The sequence below is a fragment of the Camelus bactrianus genome, chromosome 10 (assembly GCF_048773025.1).
Source record: "Camelus bactrianus isolate YW-2024 breed Bactrian camel chromosome 10, ASM4877302v1, whole genome shotgun sequence".
In the NCBI taxonomy this organism is placed as follows: domain Eukaryota; kingdom Metazoa; phylum Chordata; class Mammalia; order Artiodactyla; family Camelidae; genus Camelus; species Camelus bactrianus.
Genome location: NC_133548.1, coordinates 50,442,766 through 50,468,993, shown reverse-complemented (window position 1 = coordinate 50,468,993; position 26,228 = coordinate 50,442,766). Strand labels below are relative to the sequence as shown.

Genomic DNA, 26,228 nt, shown 5'->3' with positions numbered 1-26,228 from the left:
GCTTGCCTTGGTGCCTGAGGTTTTCTCATCTCAGAATAATAGTCCTGAAGACACAGGAAAAGATGTGTCTCCTATCTTTACTGACAGATGCATGAGGAAATGGAAGCATTTCCACAAAAATACCAACACAATGAAGATGAGCTGTGCATTGATGGGCTGTGCAGAATGCCCCATTTGTGGAGGGATATGAGCAGGTGCTAAGCCACACTGGGTGGAACGTTGATTTTGGTGGCCTTTAAAAGAAAGCCACCCTCCACAGGGCTGCCGGGCAAATCTGACCCTGCTCAGTTCTCAGCTCTCCTCCCTCTTCAGATTCAGCTCTGACTCCTGGACTTGGCCTTCAAGGCCTCTGGACTCTATCATCCTATGTTCTCATCTGCCTCCCATCAGTATGGGAGCTCCATAAGGGTAGGTCTTAGATATTTTCATTCCAGGACCTGCCAGGGAAGGGAGGTTCTGTTTCCTGAGCAAGGACCACAGGCCAGGCCCCGACCAGGTACTTACACACATTTGGGCTTCACAGCAAGCCAGGAATCAGGTGTTATTATTAGTTTCACTTTGCAGATCAGCCAACTGCAGTCAGAAAGATCAAGCCACCTGCCAAAAGTCACATAGCAACATAACTGCTGAAGAAATGAAGAGATGAAGGAGAGGTACTGAGCACGTGGGGTTCCCGCTTTCAGCCCCCTGTCCCAAGAGGCATCTGCAGCGGGTAGGCATGCTTGGTTGCCCATTTGTGTCCAACACTTGGGGAGCCCCATCCAGGCACTGAGGGAGGTGGACCCCTGTGAACTGACTAACCACAACCGCAGCCTTTGGGGGTGTGTGGGAGGCGGGCCAATCTCCCCGAGCCCGCCATAGCCCCAGCCCCACCCCACCCCAGCCTCAGCCAAAACTCCATGCCAGTCCCGTGGTTTCTGCTCCGCAGCAGCTCAGGGCAGCAGCTCAAAGAACGGTGAGGCGGTGCTGGGTGTGAGGGGAGCAGGTTGGGTGGGAGAGCCCAGGTATTGTCTGAATCCAACTCAGCCATGTTCTGCTGCGAAGCACTTCCTGGACATTAGGCTCCTTGGACAAGGTTCTGGAAAAGGAAGCCCACAGGGTGTGTCAGAGACATCATTATTTGCCCCAATAAAGACAGCAAGAAATTGCCTAACACCCACTGGGTGCAGGCCTCAGGCTGGTTCCGTTATTCTTAGTTCTAGCACCAATTCCCAGAAGAAGTTACTAGCTTCCCCACTTTACAGATGGGGAAACTGAGGTTCCATTTGACTAGATGAGCACTAGAACCAGAGAAGGGGTTAGGACAACCAGCTGGGCCCTCCCTGAGCTTAGATCTGAAGCCTCTGGTGGCTGGGAGGGAGGGGAAGTGTGCATACCCTTCCCAGGTCCTGTAACCTTTCCTATTCCTGTCCTTATTGCAGCTCAGGCTCCTCCTTAGGGGGCTTTCCCTTATCTCCTCCCCTGAGGCTGGGTTAGGCCCCACCCTGCCCCCCACTCTGCCCTCCCAGCTACCACAGACTGTCTTCTCTGGGCTGACCCCATCTGCCCAGGTCTGTCCCACAGCGAGCCAGATGGGGAGAAAGGAAAGACAGCTGCCATCTAGAATTCAGGGAACCCAGCTTCTAAGTCCAGCTTCATCTTGATTTCCCACAAGACTCTGGATGGTTACTTTCCCATCTGTAAAACAGGACTCTCTATGCTACTCTCAGGGCTAGTGACCATCAGGGAGGAGAAACATTATGGAAGAGGAATTCTCTTCCACCCTTGGTACCAGGACCTGGAGGATGGCTGTGGTCCTCCTCCTTTAGGCACCCCCTTCCTCCCGGCCATACTCAGCAGAGCAGAATTTGGTAGGACCAGGACATCTGCAGTGGCGGGGTGGGGTGTCTTTGGGAAAGATAAGCCTCAATCTCGGGTGAAAAGACAGTGATAGCATCGTGCTACTTTTTGCACAGCACTCTAAGACAACCTGAGTAAGTTGATGCCTGGAAAAGAGTACCCAGTTTGGCCTGGGCTTAGATTTAGGGACGGACTGAGCTGAAACCTCTGCCTCTTATAGTCTGGGTGACTTTGGATATGCCCATTTAACCTCTCTAGACTCAGTTTCACCAAGTGTAAATGGGACTTTACTGGTCCCAGACAAGTGGTTTTCATTTATACTCTCTGTCCCCAACCCTAGCCTCAGTCTCTCCATTTGAGAACTGTGGACTATAATGGTATTGTTTCACAGGGCTGCTTCAGTGTCCAGGAGATGATGGAGGAGGAGGGCGGTCTGGTCACTAGAGCAAAATCCAGAGAGGGGACGTGAACTGCCTAGAATTGTCAGAGGGGATGGCTGCGGTATGGGGAACCCCCTCTGTGGTCACCTCAGGGCCAGGGAAGGGTCATTTCCTTCCCGGTTCAGCCTTGCCGTTCGTCACCCCTCCTGTTTGCCACCCGCTAAGTGCCGCGGCGCCGACAACGGGGGAAATCGGGGCCAGGCCGGATTTCCTCTGCGAACCTGCGGCTCCTAGAGCCACCCGCCCCTCCGGACCCTGCGGGGCCACGATCTGCACGTGCGGCGGCCCAAGGAGGCCACGCTAGTAAAGCGCTTCCTTAGCGACGCCTCTCGCTCTCGGCCCATTCATCCCACCCTCTTCGACCCGCCCCTTCCCAGCCCGGGTTTCCGCGTCAAGAAAATGCTTCACCCCCTTGCAGGTTCCGGATAAACCGAGTCACGCGGGGGCGCGCCGACCGGGCGCTAGGACCCCGCGGCTGGGCGGAGGGGGGGCGTGGTGGGGCGGGTCGGCGGGAGAGGTATTTAAATTGGAGGCCAAGCCGCCCCCTCGCGGGTCGGGCTCCCGTGGGGCGGTGGAGCGGCCGTGCGCCTCCTCGGGCCGTGACCCCGGGGTCTGGCGCTGGGTGCGACCAGGGGGGCAGGTCTGCGCAAAATGTGCCGGGGCTGCCTGGGAGAGGAGCGGCGGCCGCGCTGAGCCAGGTAGGAGCCGCCCAGCGGGCGAGGCTGGCCGGCCCCCTCGGGGAACCGGCGGTCCCGCGCTCCTCTCGAGCACCCGGCGCGGAGCTGAGCTAGGGCTAGACCCTCGAGACGCTGATCCTCAGCAGTCCCCTCCCGCCTCCGCCCCCTGCCTTGCGCGTGGAGCCGGGGTTGACCCTCCCTCGGCCTTAGAGGTCTCCAAGGCTCCTAGGTCCGCGGATCTTTCCCATGAAGGGCGAGGCCGGCGTTCCCATTTGACAGATGGGAAAACCAGCGCAGAAAGGCCGGCACTTGCCCAGGGAGTACGCCGCTAGTCAAGGGCAGATCAGGATTTGAATCCTGATCTGTCACCCTCTGACCCTGGCCAGGCGTGGGTCTTCCCATTCCACCGCGCCAGATAGCTTGCCTGTCTCTGGGGGTGGTGATAGCACCCACCTCTCTCCAAGGGGCTCCTCAGTCAGCCTTCTTTATGGGTGGTAAAAAATGACCCCCACCCCCAACCTCAGCTGCCTGAAATTCCGCCATCACAGTCACATTCCTTTGGGTTAAGGTCTAATTCCCCCGTGGGATGCACATGTCTCCAGAATGGGGCTTGCCCTTAGTGATTCACTCTGCTCGATGGGAACGTCCACAGCCGCTCTCCCAGGACCGGGCTCTGCTAGTGATCCGGGCAGAGAGGAGGGAGAGGAGCATCCCAGAGCCCATAGCTGTGAGCCTGTGTGCTTGTGTGTGTGTTGGAGTTGAGGGGTCGTTGGAGGGGGTCAGAAAGGGAGATCTTGGCCTGTTGTAGTGGAAAAGGGAAAAGCTTGCTTTGGAGGCAGACAGATTGGATTCTGATCCTGACTCTGCTGTTTACTGCCTGTGTGACTTTGGGTAGGTCACCTCTCTGAGCCTCGTTTTCCTCACAGGCAAGTTCTATACGGGGCAGGCAGCTCAGCACCTGCTGGAGAAAACACAGCATTTGGGACCATACAGACCGGGGCTAAATCCCAAAACACTTAGCAGCTGGGTTAAATTAACTGGCGTAAGTCACTTCACCTTTCTGAGCCTCAGTTTTTCATTTGTAAAATGGAAATTATAGTAACTACTTCACTCGGTTGTTGTAAGAATTAAATGCAAAGGTATAGGTAAAGTGCTTAGAACATCTAACATCCTTAAACAGTAGGGATGGGCTTATTATGGTAGAAGGCATTACTCCCCACCCCACTTCTCTTTCTCTCTCTCTCTCTCTCTCTCTCTCTCTCTCTCTCTCTCTCTCTCTCTCACACACACACACACACACACACACACACACACACACACACACACACGGATATTCTTTGGCACTTCTCATCCCAATCAGAGTCCTGAGATGTCTTCTGCCTCCTCTTGCCTAGGCTGCAGGCCTGGGGGCATCCTCTTCAGCATGCCTCACTTGGGCTGCTCAGCCCTACAGGTTTGTCCCAACTGGGAAAGATAATATGTATCCAGGGCACTTTCACAGCCATTCTCAGCTTGATCATCACAATGGTTGGGGGCAGATAGTGGCAAAACAGGAACCAGGCTACCTGCCCTATAGGTGGGACGCTGAGGCACTGGAAGTTTAAGGGACTTGCCCTAGCGAGCAGCACTGGTGAGCAGTAGAGTCTAGATGTGAGCCTGGGTCTAAGTGATCCCAGTCCTCCCTCTTGAGAGCAAGTAGCCCTCAAATTCTACACACTATGTCTTGAGCACTGCTTAAGGGTGTCCACAGCTGAGGGGCTCCTTGGTGCCAGATGTCAGGGCAGGATTCCATGTGCTGCAGGGAGGGTCCCTGCCTGATGCTCAGATGCCCACCTTGCGGGTAGGGTGGGATTTGGCAGGCAGAGGAGGGAGAAACGAAGGTCCCTTTGGGCAGCAGTTAAGAACTCATCCAGGTCCTTCCTTATCCTCACCTAGCACTCACCACTCAGCCCTTTGCAATGGACTTCTACTTTCTCCCTCGCTTTGTTGTTTGTTCAATAGATCTTTTGTGAGCACCACTAAATAGACCACTGTTCTCGTAGAATAAGAAATAAACTATCATATGGTCATTGAGAGGAAAACAATAAAACATGTGCAGGTCTGGGGAAGAGCATTCCAGGTAGATGGAGCAGCAAGGGCCAAGGCCCTGAGGCAGGAATGCACTTGCTGTGTTTGAGGAGTGGCAAGAAAGCTAGAATTTGGTGAGGGAAGGGCAAATGGTAGATGGAGTCAGAAAAGAGATTGTATAAAGCCAGATTTTATGGGAGGTTTGCAAGCAGTGAGAATCATGATCAGATATATGATTTAAAGACATCTCTCGGGCTGCTATGTGTAGGACATACTGAAAGAAGGTCAGGGTGGAAATAGGGTGCTGGGATCGAGGCCCAGGGTGGTGCCTCAGTCTGTGGCAGTGATGGAGGAGGGAGGTAGGCAGGTCCAGGGTCCATTTTTGGGGGAGAGCAGACAGAACCTACCGATGCAGGGACAGACTGTGACAGGGAGGTGAAGGAAGAGTCAGGAGAACAACTGCTCTCACTGATGTCACTATGTCACCGACACACCTTGTGTCAATTCTCAGTGCCTTCCCCAGCCTGCTGGGTAGTGTGAGATGGGTCCCAGAGGGAAGTGAAGCCCCTTGGCCCTGGGGTCAGGTCCCCAGGGAGGGAGTGACCCTTAGAGAGAAGGAGTGAAGGGGAGGGAACCACAGCGTATTCAGTGCTGGAGGAGGGGCCAATACATAGCCCAGGCTTGGAGAACCAGAGAAGGCTTCTTGGAGGAGGTCACATCTAAGCTGAGACCCAAAGGACGGAGGAGGTATTCAGCAAATAGAAAGGGGAGGAAGTGAAGGTTTGGGGCGGTGAAAAAGTGCTCAGAGAACCGAAGGAAATGAGAGGCTTCCAGAAACCAGACTGGGATTGGGGACAGTGAGAAATGAAGCAGGAGAGAAGAGCTGGCTGGGCAGGGTGCACTTTCCAAGGGACTCAAAGGCCCCACTGAGGAGTTTCCACTCAATTCTGAGTACACTAGCATTCAAAAGGGTGGTGAAGTTCTGCTTTTTAAACAGCAGAACAAAATTTCCTGTGAAAGTCCAACCTGTAACGTAGGTGAGAAGAGAACAGCTGTGCAGCAGGGCCCACGGCCCCAGGGGGAACCCAGGGGACAGGGCTTGAAAGACACCCCTGGGGGGGCCTTTTTGCAAGGAAAGACCTCAGAGTACCCACCTTTGTTTAAAATTCATAGCAAGGATACTTATGGGTTCTAACAGTGAAGACTCAGTCCTTAAAGGACCTATAAATGCCTCTTCTAAAACATCCCTCAGAGTCACAATTTAGTGCTTATTTATTGAGCACCTGCAGGAGATCTTATAGTGTAGAGATTAATGGCAGAGACCTAGGAGTCAGACTTTCGGGGCCTGCCACTTGTTAGCTGTGTGACCTTTGGCATCTTATTTGATTTCTCTGAGCCACAGTTTTCCTATCTGCAAAATGGGAATGGTAATCATGGACTCAGATTGTTGGGTTATTGTAAGGATTAAATGAGTTGATACATATAAAGTGTTGAGAAGAGGGCCTGATGCATCATGAGGGCAAGTGGTACTTTCATAGAATGTCTCATTTGATCTTTAACAAAACTTGACAAGGTTGGCATTAACCTCAGAAAAGGAAACTGGGGCTCAGAGAGGTGAAGTGACTTGTACAAAGTCACATAGCAGGTAAGTGGGGGAGATAGAGGAAGCAGTCCAGTGTGGGTGACTCTGAGTACAGTGATCTTGGATGGCTTTATGTGTCTCTCCTTTTTAATGTTCTGTATGTATTCTGGTCACTTCTATGCCTTTATTTTTGTCCCCAGTTCCCAGCACAGAAACAGATCTCAGGAGGCATTCAGTAGAGGTGTGAATGAATGAAATGATATATTGAGCTGTGTATTCCTAGCATTTGGCCCAGGTTCTCAGTGAATGAGCCCCTAGCAGCAGTAGAATATGGCCCTGCTGAGAGCTTTGTGGTCCCCCTCAACCTCACCCCGGCTGCTCATTGACAGAAGGTCTGGCCCAGCAGGCCTGGGTGTCCCACTGCGTGGGCGGTGGCTTCAGTGAAAGTTAAGGGCCTGGCAGCCTGTTCCTGGGGAAGTCCACGGCCACAGTGCTGGGGGCAGGGCAGGCCTCCGGTGGGGCTTCCTGTCAAGGCTCCAGGCCCAGCCTTCAAACAATGGCAAGGACTTGAGAATCAGAAAATCAAAAGAAAAAAGGGCAAAATAAAAGTCTGCTGTGGGGTGGGGGATTTAGAAATTCCACTTGGGGGTTGAAGAGCTAGGATGGGGGACCTGCTTGTGCCCTGGGTAGAAATGGAGTCGGAGGTCTAGCTCCCCCACCTCACCCCAGCCCTGAGATTAGCCAAGGGCATCCCTTAGGGTCCCTCTGCTCCCTCTAACCCCTCCCGGCTGTCTTCCACTAGGTGGGTCTTCTGAAACCCAAATCTGACAAAACTCTTGTCCAGGGTAATGGTCTAGCTCCTTGGCCTGGCACTGGTGGTCCCTTTGGGATGGGCTGCAGCCCCATTTCCCACCCCCTTCACAAGATTCCCCATTCAGGGCACCTTTGGTGCAACTATAGCTGTGGTATAGGTTCCCCGTGGGCAGGTGCAGACAGGAGGGAGTGGTGGGGGCCAGTGGTGGGAAGGAGCCTGCGGTCTTAGTGTTCCCCTTCCCTCCTGCCCTCTGCAGAGCCATGAGCCACCAGATCCTGCTGCTCCTGGCCGTGCTGACCCTGGGCCTGGCTACCTCCCAACACAGAGACAAGGTACCCTGTAAGAAGGTAAGGAGCTTTGCCCAGGCAGGGAGATCTCCCTGTCTGTTTCCCCAAACCCTAGGGTGTCCTACTGCCCCGCCTCAGAAGCCAGAAGCCAGAGGGGTCAGGAGAGGAAAGGGAATGCATTTAATGCCTTTAAACCTTGCATTTGATGAGTACCTACTAGTATGTTTAAGTGCCTTGTTTACTATTAACCCTGCCAGGTAAGTACCATTATTCCTACCTTATAGAATTGGAAACTGAGGCTTGGAGAAGTTAGGTAACTTGTCCAAGGCCATTCAACTAGGGCCAGTACTGGACTCTATTCCCTCAAGTTGCCCCTACATGGCGGTGGATCCAGCTGGGTGATGAAGTATATGTGTATGTGTTGGGAATTTGGTGGGGAGAGGGGCAGCTGGGAAAGGGTATTCTGTACTGGGTCCCTCCTGAGGACAAATCCCCTTCCCTAACTGGGCTCCTTAACTTGGGCCTGTCTGCCACATGCCTGCCGTGATGCCTCTTACTTATTACTACCCAGGTCAAATGCTGCCTCTTCCAAGAAGCCTTTCCTGACCCCTCCCAGGCTGACCTAGTTCTGTTTGCTCCCTTTTCTGGGTTCCCACAGCCCTAAGTTTCCCTCCATCTCAACATTGAGTACATGGGGTAGTTGGTGAATGGATCCACGTCTGTCTCAGCTCCCAGACCAAGAGTTTCTCAAGGGCAATGACCACATTTGATTCACTTTGTTCATTTTTCCTGCCTGGAGTCAGGAAGACTAGCTGTGAGGTTACTGTGACCTTGTGGGGTCCAGAGAAAATGGACCACCTAGATCCACTTGTAAAGCTGGGCAGTCACTGAGGTCAAGGCAAGAGCACTAGCTAGGGAAGTGACGGGCCCTCCAGCAGCCCCACTTGGACCTGGGACTGGAAACTCATGACACAGGATGGGCATCTGCTTTTGGAGGCTGAATGTGCTGGTACCCAGGGCGCTGCAGCCCTTCCCTGCGGTTTCCAGTGTCCTGCTGTTGCCAACTCACTTCTTGCTCCTCAGAGCCCTTCTGAGAGTCCCAGAACCCAGGATAACAGGCAGAAAAGGCCTCGGATGTCACCAAGTGCAACCCCACGTTCTACCTGGGGCGACAAGCTCAGAGAGGTGAAGGGCTTGGGCCAGCTAACAGGCAGGCGGAACTGGGTGAGCTTTGGATGTGGGGCAAATGAGATAACAGGCAGGAGCCCACTTTCTGAACTTCTGTGGAAGCAGTTGTGATGCTTTTCAAAATAGTAAAAAGAAATTGCCACGTGCTGAGGGCTCACAAGGGGCCTGCACCAGGCTAAGTGGTTTCTCTTGTCTTATCTCCCCAGAACTACTCTTTTCATCTGAGGAAAGTGAGACTGAGGGAAGAGATGTGACCCACAAGGGCCATACTGATAGGAAGTAACAGAGGCAGGATTCGAGCCCCGCTCTCCCAGGCTCATGTTCTCCACTGCCAGCGACCCTTCCTACCCTGCTTCCCTTCTATGTTCAGGTGGTCAAATGGTGTTGGTGGAAAGTCCTCTTCCCTCCTAAAACAAAACAAAACAAAAGCTGAGCAGTGGCACCCTGGCATCCCAGAGAGGCTGGGTAGGGGGTCCACAGGAGAAGCGCTGAACTTGGCTGAGGGCTGATGCCCCCAAGACCCCTCCCCACATAAGTCATTCATGCTGGGGTCTCGGAGCTCAGGGAGCAGTGGGTGCCCTACAAATGGGGTTCTGAGAGCTGCCTTGGCCTTCAGGCTCCTTCCTAGACTGGATGTTGCAGCCCTGCCTCACAGCAGCCCCCTCTGAGCCTCGGTGACAGGGGTCCTGGGCCCTGGGCAGGAAGCAAGACAAGGCCCTGGGCTTTGTCAGCTTAGTGTCCTGGCTCAGCTGTTGAGGGCTGGTGCCTGGTGCCCCAGGGAGCCTTTGAGTATCCAGAGGTGAAACGGGGTATGGACTTGAATGGGGGATAAGACACCCCCCACAACACAGTAGATGCTCAGGAAATGGTGGCTGGCATTATTTACTGGGTGGAAGGAATCAGCCTGGGCATTTGAGCAGCTGAGAGCCTGGTGGTCAGAACTCGGCCAGCACCAATAGGGAAAGGCATTCACAATTGTAGCTTTGAGCTTCTGACCATCTGATTTGGGGTGGCCACCCCCGATCCTCAAGTTTCCTTAGAGGGTACCGTGGGGTATATAATGCTCAGAAAGATTCAATGAGGCAAGGGATCTGTGCCCACGGCACAAGCCTGACTTGAGCTGGTGCTCCCCACGTAGTGACCATCATTGTGCTCCTTTCATTTAATCAGGAGAGTCCAGGGAGCTGAGGATATGAATGGAGATGCTATGCCCAGTGGCCCCATCTGGCAGAGAGGTTGTGAGGGAGGAAGGGGCAAGGGGTCAGGCAGGTGTGGCAAAGATGGCCGGGGTAGGATTCCAATTTGCACAGGTGCCCAACTGCAGGGGTATCCCCGGGCCTCTGAGTAGGGCCAGTCACTGTGCTGCGTGGAGTTGGAAGAGTCATGCATGCCTGATGGAGGGCAGTAGGCTCCTCCCTCCTCCTTACCTTGGGGCTCTTGGGAGGAAGCCAAGAGCTAAGCCAGGCAGAGAACACCCGGACTGGTGTTCTGCCCTGTCAGTCAGCCACTGACTCCCTGTGACCTTGTGTGGCTCATTACTGTCTTCAGGCTCTGGCTCTCCATCTGGGAGGTAGGTGGGCGGGACCCTTTTTGCTCTCACAGTCTTTGACTCTAGTCTGAATTAGGGCTTTGCTTTTCTTTCAGAAGGGTGACTAGGCCAGTCCCTCAGACCTTTACTAAGTTGATGATGTCTGTGACTCTCATTCATTAAAAAAATATATGGAGCTCTTTTTGTGGGCAGGGTCTGAGGCATCCACTCAGTCAATCCCATCCTTGTTTGCCCTGAGCTCACTGTCTAGCAGGTCCCCACACAGACAGTCACAATTCAGGGGGCTAAAGCTATGAGAGAAGAAGCACAGGGGCTGTGAGAGCCCAGAGGGGGCCCTGACCTGCCCGGCAATCAGGGAAGTGTCCCAGCTGGAGGAGACCTTAGAGCTCAGCACAGAGTTCACCATGCTGAACTGGTTGGGAAGGGCATAACCAGCACAGGGAACAGCAAGGAGGAGGCCCAGAGGTGGTGTGGGAGGGCACAGTGAGCAGTGTTCAGGTGTGGTCACTCCGTGTGGCTGGGCTGGAGTGGGTTGGGAGGAGGGGGGACAGGTCAGCAGAGGCTGCAAATAGTCTTCAGCTCTGCTGAGGGTCCTGGACTTCTCCCTGAAAGGGTTTAAGCTGAGGGCAGCATGGTCAGAGTGGAGTTTTTGAGCAGTTGCCAGGCATTTGGCTGGTGGTTGAGTCAGAAGGGGTCAGTGGAGACAGAGATGCCAGGGCAGGAGTGGGCCTGAGCTGGGTGGTTATGGAAGTCAGACCCTGGGAAAGGCTGAGGTTCCTGCTGTGCCGGAAAAGGCAGTGGGAGACTGCATTTGCATGGAAAGAATTCTGGCCCCTGAAGGCACATGTGGTAGAGGGACAGGAGCCGGGCCTTTGATTATTAAAAGACTGGGATTCAAAAGCCAGCTCTGCTCCTCACCAGGTGGGTGATCCTGGGGCCTTCCCTACCCTCTCTGAATGTGGGTTTCTTAAATAGGGATGATCATATTCGATGGGCAGGCTGCTGTGAAGATCCAGTGAGACCATGGGTCTGAAAATGCTAAATAAAATGTGAAATGCTGAATGGGCACTGGGGAGAGCTGAGTTACTTTCTGAATCCAGAGCCGTAAAGTGACTTGTACAGTGACTGGGCTCACACAGTAAAATCAGTCTTGTCATCAAAGAAAGTGTGTAGGGACTCTGGTCATCTTTTTCTCCGCTCCCTCCTCCTCCCCCATCTCCAGGGGCCCACTGGGACTGGGCCACAGGAGGTGAAGCCACTGACAGTGGTGGGGGTGGGTAGCAGCAGCAGAAAGGAGGTCACATCTGGGGAGCATCAGTGAGGAAGGCAGGCTCTGGGACCCAGAGCTCTGCCCCATAGAGTAAGGGCTTGAATGAGATCTGAGGGTTGGAGGCCAAAATTAAAACTGAGGACTGGAGTGCAAATAGCATTTTTCCCTCTTGGAAACATTTTTCCTAAAGCAGTTTCCAGTCTGACACCAGCTAGGTAAATTTAATTCTCTGCATCCATGAAAGGAACTCGGAATTGGGAACCAGGAGGCCTGGGTCCCAGCTGGGCCCTGCTGCTCACTGGCTCTGGGTCACTCTAGGTGATACATGGCTTAGTTTCCTGTAAAATGAGATAATCATCAGTACAGAGTATTTTGTTAGTTCATTTGTTTTTTCTGTTGTCATCTCTCTGTCTGTCCACCCATCAAAGCTTCCTTGAGTCCCTCCCTGTTGCCAGCACTGTACTGGGTACCACAGTCAGGACCAAGAGCAGGGTAGGGGTCACCCCAACATGGGGTGATCACGCTGGATGGAGGAACGTCGAGCATGCTGGGGCACAAAGGAGAGGCCTCTCCAGGCCTGGTGGGGGCTGAAGTTATCCTTCCTCAAGACACGTGTCTGGTTCCACCTCCTACTGCACCCACTAATGTCCGCTGTTCTACCCCCTTCCCCCGGCCCCAGGTGGACAAGGAGGTCTTGTGCCAGGGCCTTGGCCTGCTCCAGGTCCCCTCAGTGCTTCCTCGGGACATCGAGGTCCTAGACCTATCTGGGAACCAGTTGCGGAGCATCCTGGCCTCACCCCTGGGCTTCTACACGGTGCTTCGTCACCTGGACCTGAGTGCCAACGAGATCAGCTTCCTCCAGCCGGGGGTCTTCCAGGTCCTGCCCCACCTGGAGCACCTCAACCTGGCCCACAACCGCCTGGCGGTGGGCACCGCACTGAGCACTGCAGGTCTGGGTTCCCTGCCGCATGTGACATCCCTGGACCTGTCTGGGAACAGCTTGTACAGCGGCCTGGTGGAGCGACTGCTGGGGGAGGCACCCGCCCTGCGCACCCTCTCGCTGGCGGAGAACAGCCTGACACGCCTGGCCCGCCACACCTTCTGGGGCACGCCCGCGCTCGAGCGGCTGGACCTTCACAGCAACGTGCTGATGGACATCGAGGACGGCGCCTTCGAGGCCCTGCCCCACCTGGTGCACCTCAATCTCTCCAGGAACTCCCTCACCTGCATCTCCGACTTCAGCCTCCAGCAGCTGCAGGTACTTGACCTGAGCTGCAACAGTATCGAGGCCTTTCAGACGGCCCAGGAGCCCCAGGCTGAGTACCAGCTGGCCTGGCTCGACTTGCGGGAGAACAAACTGCTCTACTTCCCCGACCTGGCCGCACTCCCGAGACTCATTTACCTGAATGTGTCCAACAACCTCATCCGGCTGCCTGCGGAGCCGCCCCCCAGCGGCGAGAGCATCCAAGCTCCTTCCGAGGGCTGGTCGGCCTTACCATTCTCTAGCCCCAGCCGAAACGCCAGCACCCAGCCCCTCTCCCAGCTCCTTAATCTGGATTTGAGCCACAATGAGATTGAGCTTGTCCCTGAGGGCTTTCTTGAGCACCTGACCTCCCTGCGCTTCCTGAACCTCAGCCGAAACTGCTTGCGGGCCTTTGAGGCCCGGCACACGGGCTCCCTGCCCTGCCTGGTGCTCCTGGACGTCAGCCACAATGCGCTGGAGACACTGGAGCTGGGCACCAGGGCCCTGGGTTCTCTGCGGACACTTCTCCTACAGGACAACGCCCTGCGGGACCTGCCTGCGTATACCTTCGCCAGCCTGGCCAGCCTACAGAGGCTCAACCTGCAGGGGAACCGGCTCAGCCCCTGTGGGGGGCCAGGTGAGCCCGGACCCTTGGGCTGTGTGGCCTTCTCTGGCCTCTCCTCCCTCCGCATACTGAACCTGGTGGACAACGAGATGGAGACACTCCGGGCAGGGGCCTTCCTCCACACGCCACTTACTGAGCTGGACCTCTCTGCCAACCCCGGGCTGGATGTGGCCATGGGGGCCTTGGCGGGCCTGGAGGGCTCCTTGGAGGTTCTGGCCCTGCAGGGCAATGGGCTGGCAGTCCTGCAGGTGGACCTGCCCTGCTTCAGTTGCCTCAAGCGGCTCAATCTGGCCGAGAACCGCCTGAGCCGCCTGCCTGCCTGGACGCAGGCCGTGTCCCTGGAGGTGCTGGACCTGAGGAACAACAGCTTTAGCCTCCTGCCAGGCAGTGCCATGGGCGGCCTGGAGACCAGCCTCCGGCGCCTCTACTTGCAGGGCAATCCACTCAGCTGCTGTGGCAACGGCTGGCTGGCAGCCCAGCTGCACCAGGGCCGTGTGGACGTGGACGCCACCCAGGACCTGATCTGCCGCTTTGGCTCCCAGGAGGAGGTGTCCCTGAGCCACGTGCGTCCCGAGGACTGTGAGAAGGGGGGGCTCAAGAACGTCAACCTCATCATCATCCTCACCTTCGCCGTGGTGTCTGCCATCCTTCTCGCCACGCTGGCCACCTGCTGCTGTGTCCGCCGGCAGAAGTTCAACCAACAGTACAAAGCCTAGGGAGGCTGGGGCTGCAGACCAGCTTAGCCGGGAGGCCCTTTTAGGTCATGAGGGAGCCGGAGGCACAGAGAGGGGTGGGGACTGATCCAAGGTCACACATTTGAGCCAGGGTCTGAGAACCCTGGTGTCTAACTCCCAGCCCAGGGTTTCTTTTCCTGCACCCTGCTGTACCAATAGGCAACCTGCTTCCCCGGCTGCACGTGTGGTGCAGCTGTGGAAGCCGGAAGTTGTGCAGTTTTAGGAGTGTGAGGTTGACCCATGGATCCACAAATCTTCACCAGGCATCTGTTTTGTTCTGCCCCTGCCCTGGGCACTGGGGATGCCAGGAAATAAGACACATCCCTGCCCTCAGCATCTCTTGGTCTGGGTGGGGAGGTGGTCACCGAATGTGCCGTGACCGCACAGAGTGTGGAAGCCTGGGCTCTAAAGCCCTGCAGCCAAAGCTGACTGAGTGTGGATGGTCCTGCCCTAGCCCGGTCAGGGCAAGGGAGGGGCTAAACTGAGAGGATTTGTCTGAGACATTTCCAAGCAGACTATTTGTCACAGCTTCTGATAATGACTTTCAGCTTCTCTGGAACATAAAGAGCTTGTGACCGGAAGAGAACTGGAGCCACTGGAGTACGTCTTGCATCCAGCGCTATTAGGCGGGCTGTGCTGGCTCCAGCAGGGCCTGGTGAAGAGGCTGTCTCCCTGGGTGCCAGCCCAGGGCTGAACCATTCCCTTTCTTGCTCTGGACAGGCTCTTCCCCTAACTGGCACTCCCGTGTTGCACACACTGGCCCAGATACTGCCCTAGCCCCTCACTCCCTGCCCAGGCCCCCGATTTCATCCCAGCACCATCGTGGCTGGTGAGCCAGGAGTTAGAACCTTAGGTATCTGGTTCTATTTTGCTCCAGGCTTGGCAGCAGTAACAAACCCAAGCCTGTGTCTGCCTCTTTATGACAACCCTCTGAGATTGGTATTTATTCCACTTTCAGAAGAGGCTCCAAAAGTCTCCCTCCAGGGACCAACCCCCTCAGCTAAGAAATCCCAGAACTGAGGTTCAGACTCACACCCTCTTGAGTCCAGGGCATGAGCTTGGCCACTGCAGGGACTGCAGGCTGTTGGGTGGGCAGGAAGTGATCCCACATGGCCAGAACGGGGCCTGGGAACTTCCTGGGCTGTGCCTGCCCACCCGCTCCTCTCTCTCCGCTCTCCTAGGTGGGCGGAGGGAAGACGGGCAGCCGCAGACCTCTCCTCCTTCTCTGCCTCAGTTTCCTTTATTCCCTCCTTTGCAGACTGGGTGGACTCTCCTTTTTCCCTTCTCTCTCTTGCATTCCTTCCTTCCCTCTCCCTCCATTGAGCACAGCCTGGAGTTTGAGACCATTGAGTCCAACCTCCCATGGCACATATAGAGAAAGTGGGACTTAAGGAGAGAATGGGACTTGCTCAGAGCTGCACAAGTCAGCATCGGAGCTTGGGAAAAAAGGTGGATTCGGGCCTCATGGTGGGATGGGGGGGCAGGACAGGTGGAGGTGGGGAATGGAGGTGGGGAATGGAGGCTGGAACTGAGTGGTTCCCTTCTGTCTCAGCTGTCATATCACAAGATAACACTGGTTCCAAACTCTCTTTGCGGTCCTCATCATGTAGGGATTTTTTTCTCCTAGAAAAATGGGTAAAAAATCCCATCAAGATATAACGCCCTGTCTCTCATAGCCAGAGAATCATGGGCTGTCCGGGAAGAAAGGAGCTGTGGGATCAGCCTGGGACCATGTGTGCTGTCTTCACCCTCTTACCTGTGCTTGGCTCACAGTCAGGCTCTCAATGGTGCTCGGTAAAGTGTGAAATGATAAAAATGCCCATCTCCCCACCCCATTTGACAGATGAGAAAACTGAGGCCCTGAGAGGGTCAAGGACTCAGGGAGTCAATGGCACAGTCAGGGCTAGAACCTGGTGGCCTGGCCCCAGCCGGTGGCCCTGGTGGCATGTGGGGCAGCTGGGTGGGTCAGTCCTGTTTGGGATCGTGACCACAGGTGCTCACTGTACACAAACACTCTTCCTCAGGCCTGGAGGGCAAGATGTGGGTGCCTTCATGCCTGATCTTTGAAAACACTACACAATGCTGCTGTCACCTCCCAGGAGCCAGGCCACAGCCCAGGCCTCGGGATCAGCTCTTTATATAACCCACATGAATGTATTAAAAAATAATTTTGGAGAAACAACGCAGCCAGCCAGCCTCCTCCTTGCTGCCGGTAATAGGCATCATTGCATTCACTTGAACCCTGCTCTCCTCTGCTTCCCTTCCAGTCTTTGAAGCAAACCCCTGGGGATACAGGCTGAGGACTGTTGTGTGGGAGATGGCACACCTCTGTCCCCTCACACTCAACAAACCCTGCTCCCCACCCACCACTGAGAAAATGGTGGCTTCCAGCAGGAACATGTTCTCGCCCTTCCCTCCTCTGCAGCTCTGTCCTCACACTTTTCTCTATGCTCCCCGCTCTGTCCCATCTCAGAGGCAGTGCTGTCTCTCCCTCCCTTGCTGGAGGGACCCTGGATGCCTTCCTCTCAGCCCACTCCTTTTCAGGCTCCACTGTGTGCTTACCCTCCTCAAGGCCTCTGGTGATCACTAGGACCCTTCCCTCAGGAATGTCATAACCCTCGTTGCTGTCACCACCCCATTGCTCTGACGATGCCCACATCTCTGTCTCCAGCCCCAGTCCCTCCTGAACGTCCAGCCCCTGCTACCCTGACACCCAGCAGCCTCCCCAGATAGAGGGCTGAAGGTCTCCAGGGGCTGGAGGATTGAGAGCGAGCAGCCAGGCTGCAGTTCAAGGTTGAACTTTGAAAAACCAGGAGGGGCCAGAAGAACGTTCTTGATTCCTGGAAGGGAGTTGGAGGGTGAGGGTGTAGGCTGTGGGGTCTGAGGGAGGGACCAAGAGCCACTTCACCGGGGGTGGGGGTGGGAGACAGGCGAGGGGCTCTGAGGAAGAGTCTAGAAGGCGGGGAGTGGCCCTCCCCGGCCCCCCCACCCCCTAACCCCAACTTTGCAACCCCTTGTGCTGGTGCTTATGTGGCGCCATCTCCCCTTCTCAGCTGCCTGACACACAGACACTGCCCCCTTTGCACGTGCCAAACTCCTCTCCCAGGAGTTCCAGCTCTGCCTCCGCAGCCCCCAAGTATCCTGGAGATTTCTCCAGCCCAGCTTCTCCTCTGGGCTGTGACCTCTCACCACCAGGTTCCTGCTCCCAGCTAAATTTTAAATGCCTGTTTCATGGATGGGGCTGGCGGGCCACAGGGTATGTGACTCAATGCCTTGGCACACAGTAGGTGCTCTGTGAAGGCCTAAGGCAAGGCAGTAGTATGGGCTGAGCTCAGCCCGGGGTTCTGTGGGCCTCCGACCCAGCCGGGAGCCCACCCTGACCCCTTTTCCTGGCAAACAGGGGCGTTTACTCACTTGGCCAAGACCCCCAGCAAGGCAGAAATTCCTGTTTTTAGCCCAATGTAGACACAGCTGCCATCTGGGTCATCCAAGCATCCGGCAAGTTCCAGGGGGGGAGGAGGCCCTCGCCCACCCTCTAGCACAGACAGACGGCAGTGCCTGGGTCCCTGGCTCACTGGGTTCAGTGAGCTGTCATGGTGCTCCATGAGCCACAGGGCCCAGCAGGAGCCGGGCCGGGCAGGAGGGGAGGAAGCCAGCACCCACGGCACACCAGCACTTCACCCTCTCAGTCCCCTGTGCTAGCACCCCCCCCCCACCAGGCCCAGGATCCACCATCCTCTTTCTGTGCCCCTGTCATTTGGCAGCTCACAAGGCCCTGCAAGTCCGGGTCCCCATGGCCCTCCATCTGCACCTCTCTCTGACCGCCTCCCACTTCTTATTCAGAGCTGACCATTACTGAGCACTTTCTGGGTAGGCCCTGCACTGAGCACTTGATGTACATGGTCAGATATAATTCTGATACTCTTTGAAGGGCTTTCTGTTATTATCATCCTCATTTTAGAGAAACTGAGACTTCAGTTCCCACAGCTGTAAAGTGCCAGAGCCAAGACCTGAACTAGGTTTGCCCCACTCCTCTCTGGAGTCAGGGCTCTTAACCATTAGGCATCACTGCCTCCTGACCCTCCCAACTCCAGGCTCTCTCCCACCTCCTCCACTTGGAATATCTCACCCATCCTGACCCACCAGCCACACTCCTTTTTAAGCCCTGCCCACATCACCTCCTCCAGGAGGACTGCCCTGATTTTTGTCCTCCAGCTGCTGGCAGCCCTGGGCCACAACATCAGGATGTCTGCCTGATGGGCCTCCAGGGCGGGAGCACTTTCTGTCTCCCAGGCCCGTGAGCCAACACAGAGGCAAGTTCATAAACGGTTTCCTGAATGGATGGCCCTGCCCTCCAGGACCTAAGTGCTTGTGGGATTAAGATCAGCAGTAAGACCAAGAGTGGGTGGCAGACTTCTCAGGCAGACCCTCATTATCACCACTCTCTTCCCTTCAGTTCCTCTTGCCTCTAGAACCCTGGCTTATCTTCTGCATCCCCTCCCTGCCCCCCCACCACACACTCTTCTCTTCTTCTCTCCCTCCCTCCCTTGATCATCTATCCCCCACCCCCTTCTCACTGGGAGCAGTTGGGGCTGTGGTGCTGAGAACACAGGGGTGGAGGGGAGGGAGGCTCGAGCTGTTTATAGGAACTGGAGCAGCTCCATCCATCAGCTCTGTTTGGAGCCGGAGACCAAGCATAATAAATACCTTGGCTCCTCCCCAGCTGTGCTTTCCCTGAACTTGGCCGTCCGAACTCCAAATCTCTCTGGTCTGCTGGTTCTCAGGACCCAGCTCCCACCCCACCCCACCCTACTCCCACCTCCCAGCAAGCTGCCCTGGAAAGAGCCCTGCCTCTGGGGCCAGAAAGGCAGGGCTGGGTCTAGGCCATGCTGCTGCTTTGCTCTGGGGGCAAGGGCAAGGGCAAGTCGCACCACTTGTCTGTGCCTCCATTTCCCCATCCATAAAATGGGATCATAATCACTCCCCCACTGCCAAACACACAGTGCTGTTCACGTTAAGCCAGAGTGGTTTGGGCATCTGGGGGTGCTGGGTCCTGGACCCCATGGGATCCCTTGGAACTGGCAGACAGAGCCTATGCCTATTGGGTGGAGGCACCGCAGAGCAAGCAGGAAGTGGTCAGCACCACGAGGGAGGTCCAGACGTTGTGCTCTGGGAGTTTGTTTGCAGCAGGGAGCGGCCCTTCCAGCTGGAGGAGTGAGGGGAGACTTCGAGGACATCTGGGCTGGCCCTGCAAGGAAGGGTAGGATTTCAGCATGGGGAGAGCCTCTTCCAGGCAGAGCAAACAGCCGGAGCAAAAGCTGGGCAGTGGGAAGATGCGGGCCTTGTAGGGGCGGGGATGGGGGTAGGGAGGAGGGCAGAGAGGAGTCTTCCTATGCCCAGCCTCCATCCTATTGCTCCCAACTTCATCCTCTCTGATCCTTCAGCACCTTCCTCTCTGACTCTCTAGCCTTCTGGAAACTTCCCTCCTTCCCTGGAGAGCTTCGGACTCACCAGCTCTCCCAAGTTGTGGATGCATTCCCGGAATTCTGCAATCATGTTCCCACCACCATGTCTCCCCCCAAAAGCCACCCTAGAAAGTAGAAGACTCAGATCAGGGGAAAAGTCATTGGCCAATAGCACATGTTTCTGGAATGAATAAGGGTAGAAATGAATCAAGGAATGAAGAAAAGAGTGAGTCAATGAAAAAGAGAGTAAGTAGTAAATTGTTGAATTCAACTGGTATTTCTTAAGTCCCTGCGACATACCATGCTAGGTGCTATACTTACAAACTCCCTCCTCTTGTGGTGCTGACTTTTGGGGGGCAGGGTCGCGGGGGGAAAAATAGGCATTAAACACACACACACACACACACATATACAAACACACAAAAACAAGATGGCAAATTGTGATGAGTACTATGACAGGAAATAATAGGGAGATGTAATTGAAATGGGCAGACTTAGAGAAGTCGTCTCTGAGGATGGAATCTGTAAGCTGAGACTGAAGGACTTAGGTTGATGGAAGTGAATTGGTATGACTTCTAGCCTCTTCCCCTCACTCCCATGAATTTGCCTAAATGCCTGGGGAGAGCAGGATCTATACTTGAGACCCGAAGGTCCATTTTCATGCACTGAAAAGTCTCCCTCCACTGGGACCCTCCAGGCCTTTCCTCTCCTTCAGTGCCTTGGCTGTCCCATTCTGGAATTATGGAGGAAAACATGGAAGATCACATATGGGGTGGTGGGAGGAATGCCAAGGGAGTGGTCCCAGGAGTCAAGCCCCATTGTGGGGGTGGGAGGCTGGCTAGGCTACAGGTAAGAGAGTCCAGTTCCAAAGGCCCCTGCTTTAAAATTTGGGGGAAGAAGGGTTGGATGGGCTTGGCTCCCTCCGTCATTCCTGTGCCACCCACATCAGCTTGCACCAATTCTCCTCTCTCACCCTAGGAAACATTAACATCCTCCTGCCTAACCTTCTGTATGTTTTCTCCATAATCAAGTAATAATCATCGACAAACACATTTAAATTATATGCAAATACACTTCTGCATGTATCATTGTTTTATAAAAATGGGACCATACATTTTCCTGCATCTTGCTTTTTTTTTATTCAACAATACTTCAAAGAAACCCCACCAAACAGAGGTAGCTCTGACTCATTTTTGACTGTACATAATATTCCATAGTGTGAATATCCATAATTTATTCAGCCATTCACCAATTGGTGGACATTCAGTTCATCATCTTTTCTTGCAACTGTAAACATGCTACAAAATCATCCTTGTTCATATGCCCAGAGTCTCTGGGAGTTGTATTTCTGTCACATAAGAACTTACCAGTGAGATGCTACATCAGTGGATAAATATATACATATATATTAAAAACGTAATTTTAATAAAACTCACTTTTCAAAACGGCAATAATTTATCGTAGTTCCACAAACAACTTATGAGGTAATCTATTCCTATACTTTCTGCCAGAAAAGCAAGTAGTAGCAGCAGATATAAAGTGGTCTCGCATTGTTACTTTAAAATGCATTTCCCTACTGCTGAATCTGAGCAGCTTTTCCTTTGTTTGTTGGCTGTTCGGATTGACTCTTTCATGAATTGCCCATTTTCATCCTATGCCCATTTTCCCGTTGCGTTATCTTTTCCTTGTCAATTTATTAAGCCTCATTATGCATGCAGTTTTTAACTTTACCTAGCATTTTTATAATTGATGTTTTACAAATCTCTCATCAGTCTGTTGACTCTGGTTATATATCTTCTACAATGCTTTTCAAGGCCTCAATTTTCCTTCATAGCTTCTCAGTTTGATTGTTTCACTTGGATTGCTCATATAAGTCTCCTAAAATTTCTTCTTTTCCCCCTTGTTTTCTTTTTAACATTTAAATCTTTAAATAATCTAAACTTATTATGTAGATGAAATATTTTATTTTCTTCCAGATGGACTTTAGTTGTGCCAGCATCATTTACAAAATAATCAAAAGTTCACTCTGTCGAATACTAACTTCTGGCATATATTTGGTATCCATTTCTGGATTTTTTGTTCTGTATATTTCACTGATTTATTTCTCACTTCTATACTAATACTCCATTGATCGCTTTTGGAGTTTGATGCAAACAAAGCAAATCCTTTTGCACTGTTATTATTTTCTATAACTTTGGGGCTATTTTCAGGCATTTACTCTTCCATTTAAACATTTCACTCTGTTTGGGACTGACCTGGGGAGTTTTGACACAGCTACGATATTAAGTCTTCCCATCCAGGAGCATGGTATGTCTTCTCATTTTTTCAGATCTTGTGTTCAGTTCTTCTACAAAGTTGCATAGCTTTCTTAATATGGGCCTTATCGTTTTCTTGTTCAATCTATCCTAAGTATTTTGGACTTTTTGTCAAGATTATAAATGGAATAGTTTTTCTATTTTCATTTTTATGTGTTTATTTTCAAAATATATAATTAGTTTTTGTATATTTATCTTGTATCTAATAACCTCATCAATTTTTCTTAATTCAAATAGGATTTTTGGGGGAAGTTTGTTTTGTTTTTGCATTTGTTTTTGGTTTTTATTTCTCTGTTAGAGGCTCTTGGGTTTTCTGGGTAAACAACCATTTAATTGTCCTCATTGTTCCCATAGCTCCCTTGATGGCCTCACCATGGTAGCATCTGCCTCCAGCCAGGCCTCCAACTAGCCTACAGCCAGGTTGCAGGGCCTCCCCACATCCCCATGCCCCACCCCTCCACTGCCCACCACCAGGCTTCTTCTCTCATGTCTTCTCTTCCCAAGACCTGAGCTCCAATTCCCTGTCTCTCTGGTTTGCAGAAGCAGAGTGGTGGGAGGCTCAGAATCCCTGCTGCTTTGTTCCACAGAATAAATTTGTTCCACCCTAACTAGAATTCTGTTCTTCTCCTGGAGCAAAGGTTGTAAACTAGTGGCCTGTGGGCCAGATTTAGCCCTCAGACATGCTTTATTTGGCCCACACAGTGATTTATAAAAATCTGGATTGGTTGCCAACATTTAAAAATTGAAAAAGTTGTTTTATATCAGAACATGTGAAAATCTGGACTTCTGATTTTCTTAAAATCCTGGAAAAATCTGAGAACCTGGGCCCCCACCCCACAGGACAGTGAGTGGCAGGAGTTGTGAAATTGCATCTCCCACCCAGACTGAGCTCCTCAAAGTCAGGAGGCCACCCTTACATAGAGCCTGGCTCCAGGCAGCGATCATCAAAGTTTAATTCCTTTCTTTTGTATCATGCACAAGTTTCAAGGACATGTGAATCAAGAGTCCCCTATAGAAAGGGTTCTGACCTTGATTGAACCTTTTGACCTTGCATGAACCCTTTGGCAGTCTGATAAGCTTCTGGACCCCTTCTCAGAATAAGGTTTTTAAATTCATAAAATGAAAAATACACATGGTTACAAAGGAAATCAATTCTCCTGGATGCATTTTTCAAAATATCAAAAAATATTTGTAATTGAGTAATTCATGTTTTCTTTACTGACACGTTTTAAATAACAAGACCTAGTGGCAGGTCTGATAATTACCATAATTTTGAAGCACTGTTAAGCATGAACAGTATTTTTCAAGATCTGCAACAACTGTAACAAGACATAAAAACATCCGTGATTTCTGTTGGTGGTGGGACTGCTGGGGTTACAGGGACTGGTAATGCCACAGGGATTGGTGGCCTACATTCATGATGGAAAAAGCTGTTACATTTCAGCTAGAGGCTAATGGTGAAAATAAAGATGTAATTTTTTCTTATCCAAGTTCACAGCCCCAAGAATTCTACCCTTGTAGCCCATGGATCTCAGGTCAAAACCCCTGCTTTTGGGAGAAGGTGCTAATGGCAGCTACAACTGAGCCACAATAACAGGGAAACACAATCCCATAGAAACCACCACAGTCTTGGGTATTCTCATCCAGGGCAGGGTTGGGATGTAAATTAGATCACTTTTTCTGGAGGGCTATTTGACAACGTGTTTCAAGAATCTTAAAAATGTGCATCTGCTTTAACCCAGCAATTCTGTTTCTAGTTTATCCTAAGGAAATAAAGATGTAGCCAAAAGAAAATTGACTGTGAGGATGTTTATCAGAGCCAAGGGCACATCCAGCTTTTGTGGAACCTGAAGCTTGTACAATTTAAAGGGCCCTTTTTACAAAAACAAGACAAAATCATGAATACAAAATTGCCAGACTCTTCTCCTGGGCATGTGAAAAGTTCTGAGCAAGTGAGGACCCTGCAGCTAAAGTGCCATCAACCACACCTAAACTGACCCAATCATAACGTTATTATTAATAATCTAAAATTAGAAACAACCTAAAATATCCAACAATCAGGGTTCAATATAGTAAGATACAATATACCTATACAAGGGAATGCTGATCAGTCATTTTAAATGGTGTGAATGTAGAGGTGTGTTTATTGATGTGAAGATGCTCAAAACATGGTGTGAAGTGAAAAAGTAGGTTATAGAATGTGTAAGATACCATTTTTGTTAAAATAATATATTAGTTATACATAATAGGAAGTTAAATGGGACTTCCCTGTCTCAGAATTGCTGCTGTCCCTCAGAGCCCCCAAAGTAGCACCAGACACAACCCAGCAGGATTCAGACAGAGACTATGAGGTCCTCACGCCATCACCTGCCTCCAGAGGAGGATGGATACAGAGGCTTTCCATGGAGAGGGTTGTCGCAGTGCTGTGCTGCACCCCAAATGGCTCAACCCAAGCCACTGGGGCTTCCCTGGAGCTTAGAGGACACAAAGCCCGAGCCCACTTCTCATATGGAAAAGTCTGAAGATGAGAGGCCAGCGGGAGCTGTCCCTGGTGGTGGCCCAAAGTAGGGATGAGGGCTGCTGTGGGAGCAGCCTGTGCTTCCAGAACTTGGCAGTGAAGGAGAGAATGTTTCCTATGGGACCGACTGGACACAGTGCAGGGTAGCTGGACATGAGTCATCCCAAAATATCCCTGCTCAAGAAGTCTGCCCTCAGGGAGCCCCTACAGATGGACCCCTCAGCAGGAGTGGAGGGGGCAGGCACAGGTGGTCAGCCAGAGGGTATGTGTCCCAAGCACAGGGACCAGCGTGGGGAGACCACAAAGAGGGCTCCACACAGTCCTAAGAGTGTTTGCCTCATGAGAGCAAGGGCAGGGTTTGGGTGTCTGACACCCATAAGGGTGTAACACCAGTTTACAATGACTCTCTTCCGAAGTAGCTTTACCATTTTGCATTCCCATCAGCAATGAATGAGAATTCCTGTTGCTCCACATCCTCGCCAGCATTTGGTGTTGTCACCTTTGGGGATTTTGGGTATTCAAATAGGTGTGTAGCAGTAGCTTACTGATGTTTTGACTTGCAATTCCCTAATAACATGTGATCTTTTCATATGCTTGTTTACCATTAGTTTATCTTCTTTGGTGAGTTGTCTGTTCAGGTATTTTGCACATTTTATAGATTGTGTTCTGCCCTTTTGGAGAGAATACCACAGAGATGTTGTGTCTTTCTCAGGTCATCACGTCAAGAGGCACTTCATACTCCACTGAGTCTACCTTTTAATATGCAGGAAGGAAAAGAAAAAGACTGAAAAGAGGATATTTGCCAAAAAATAAGAGTGAGAGGAGGATTTCAGGTGATTTTTATTTTCTTCTTTGACTTACTCATACAGTGGACTCACACCCAGCAAGCATTTAATCTAGCTACCCACCACCTCCAAACTCTACCGTTTGACCCACTTCGAACTAGACTTTGGTCTTTGGTGCTCCAGGGAAAAAGAGGTCACAGTCAAAAGGTCATTACACAATGTAATCTTTGTCTTTTGAGTTTTTAATATCCCAGTTCCTTCCACTTCAGGGACTATCCAGGGTCATTTCTACTGAATGCAGTTTTCACCTTATAAGAGCTAATGGCACTGTAATTTCAGATTTTTGAATACAGTTAACATATTACTCTTGAGCAATAAGAAAAAAAAACCTGACATTTAAAAAAAAGGTGAAAAGTTACTTGCTTCCTTGAACTGGTGTTTTGAATTGTGGACCAGAAACCTCAGCAGCCTGGGGAGGGGGTGGCTCATTCCTTTGCTCCCCTCGCCAAGACTGACAGCGTCAGAGAGGGGACAGGGGTGGGGTGATTTATGTGTCACTGCTGACATCATGGAAATTCTCAGCCTGGCATCTTCAGGAGGAGGAGGAGCTTGGAGGCAGGTACCTCAAAGGGGAAAATACCTCCAAATCAGTCATCAGGCCCACATTTCTTCCTCCTAAATGTCTTTCATCTTCTCTTCATCCTCATGCCCCTGAGGGTTCAGGCCTTTGTCATCAGTCCCACTGGGACTCCCTGTCTTCAGTCTGTTCTGCACTGAATAATATTCCCAGAGCCCTGCTCTTGTTCCCTCTCCTATCCGTGGCTCTCCAC

At 52.3% G+C, this 26,228-nt stretch overlaps 1 protein-coding gene across 1 annotated transcript; it reads left to right on the top strand.

Moving 5' to 3' along the window:
* The first annotated feature begins 2,658 nt into the window (after positions 1 to 2,658).
* On the top strand, positions 2,659 to 23,585 carry LRRC32 (leucine rich repeat containing 32). The gene is made up of 3 exons (XM_074372691.1): positions 2,659 to 2,977; positions 7,676 to 7,766; positions 12,393 to 23,585. The coding sequence occupies exons 2-3, from the start codon at positions 7,680 to 7,682 to the stop codon at positions 14,295 to 14,297; spliced, it is 1,992 nt and encodes a 663-aa protein (XP_074228792.1). The 5' UTR covers positions 2,659 to 2,977; positions 7,676 to 7,679; the 3' UTR covers positions 14,298 to 23,585.
* Positions 23,586 to 26,228: the final 2,643 nt, after the last annotated feature.

What these genes read in the sequence shown, in the direction of transcription:
- LRRC32 (XM_074372691.1), top strand. Translation starts at nt 7,680, where the DNA reads ATGAGCCACCAGATCCTGCTGCTCCTGGCCGTGCTGACCCTGGGCCTG. An exon ending in ACAAGGTACCCTGTAAGAAG is followed by an intron (nt 7,767 to 12,392) that starts GTAAGGAGCTTT and finishes CCCCGGCCCCAG; the next exon opens with GTGGACAAGGAGGTCTTGTG.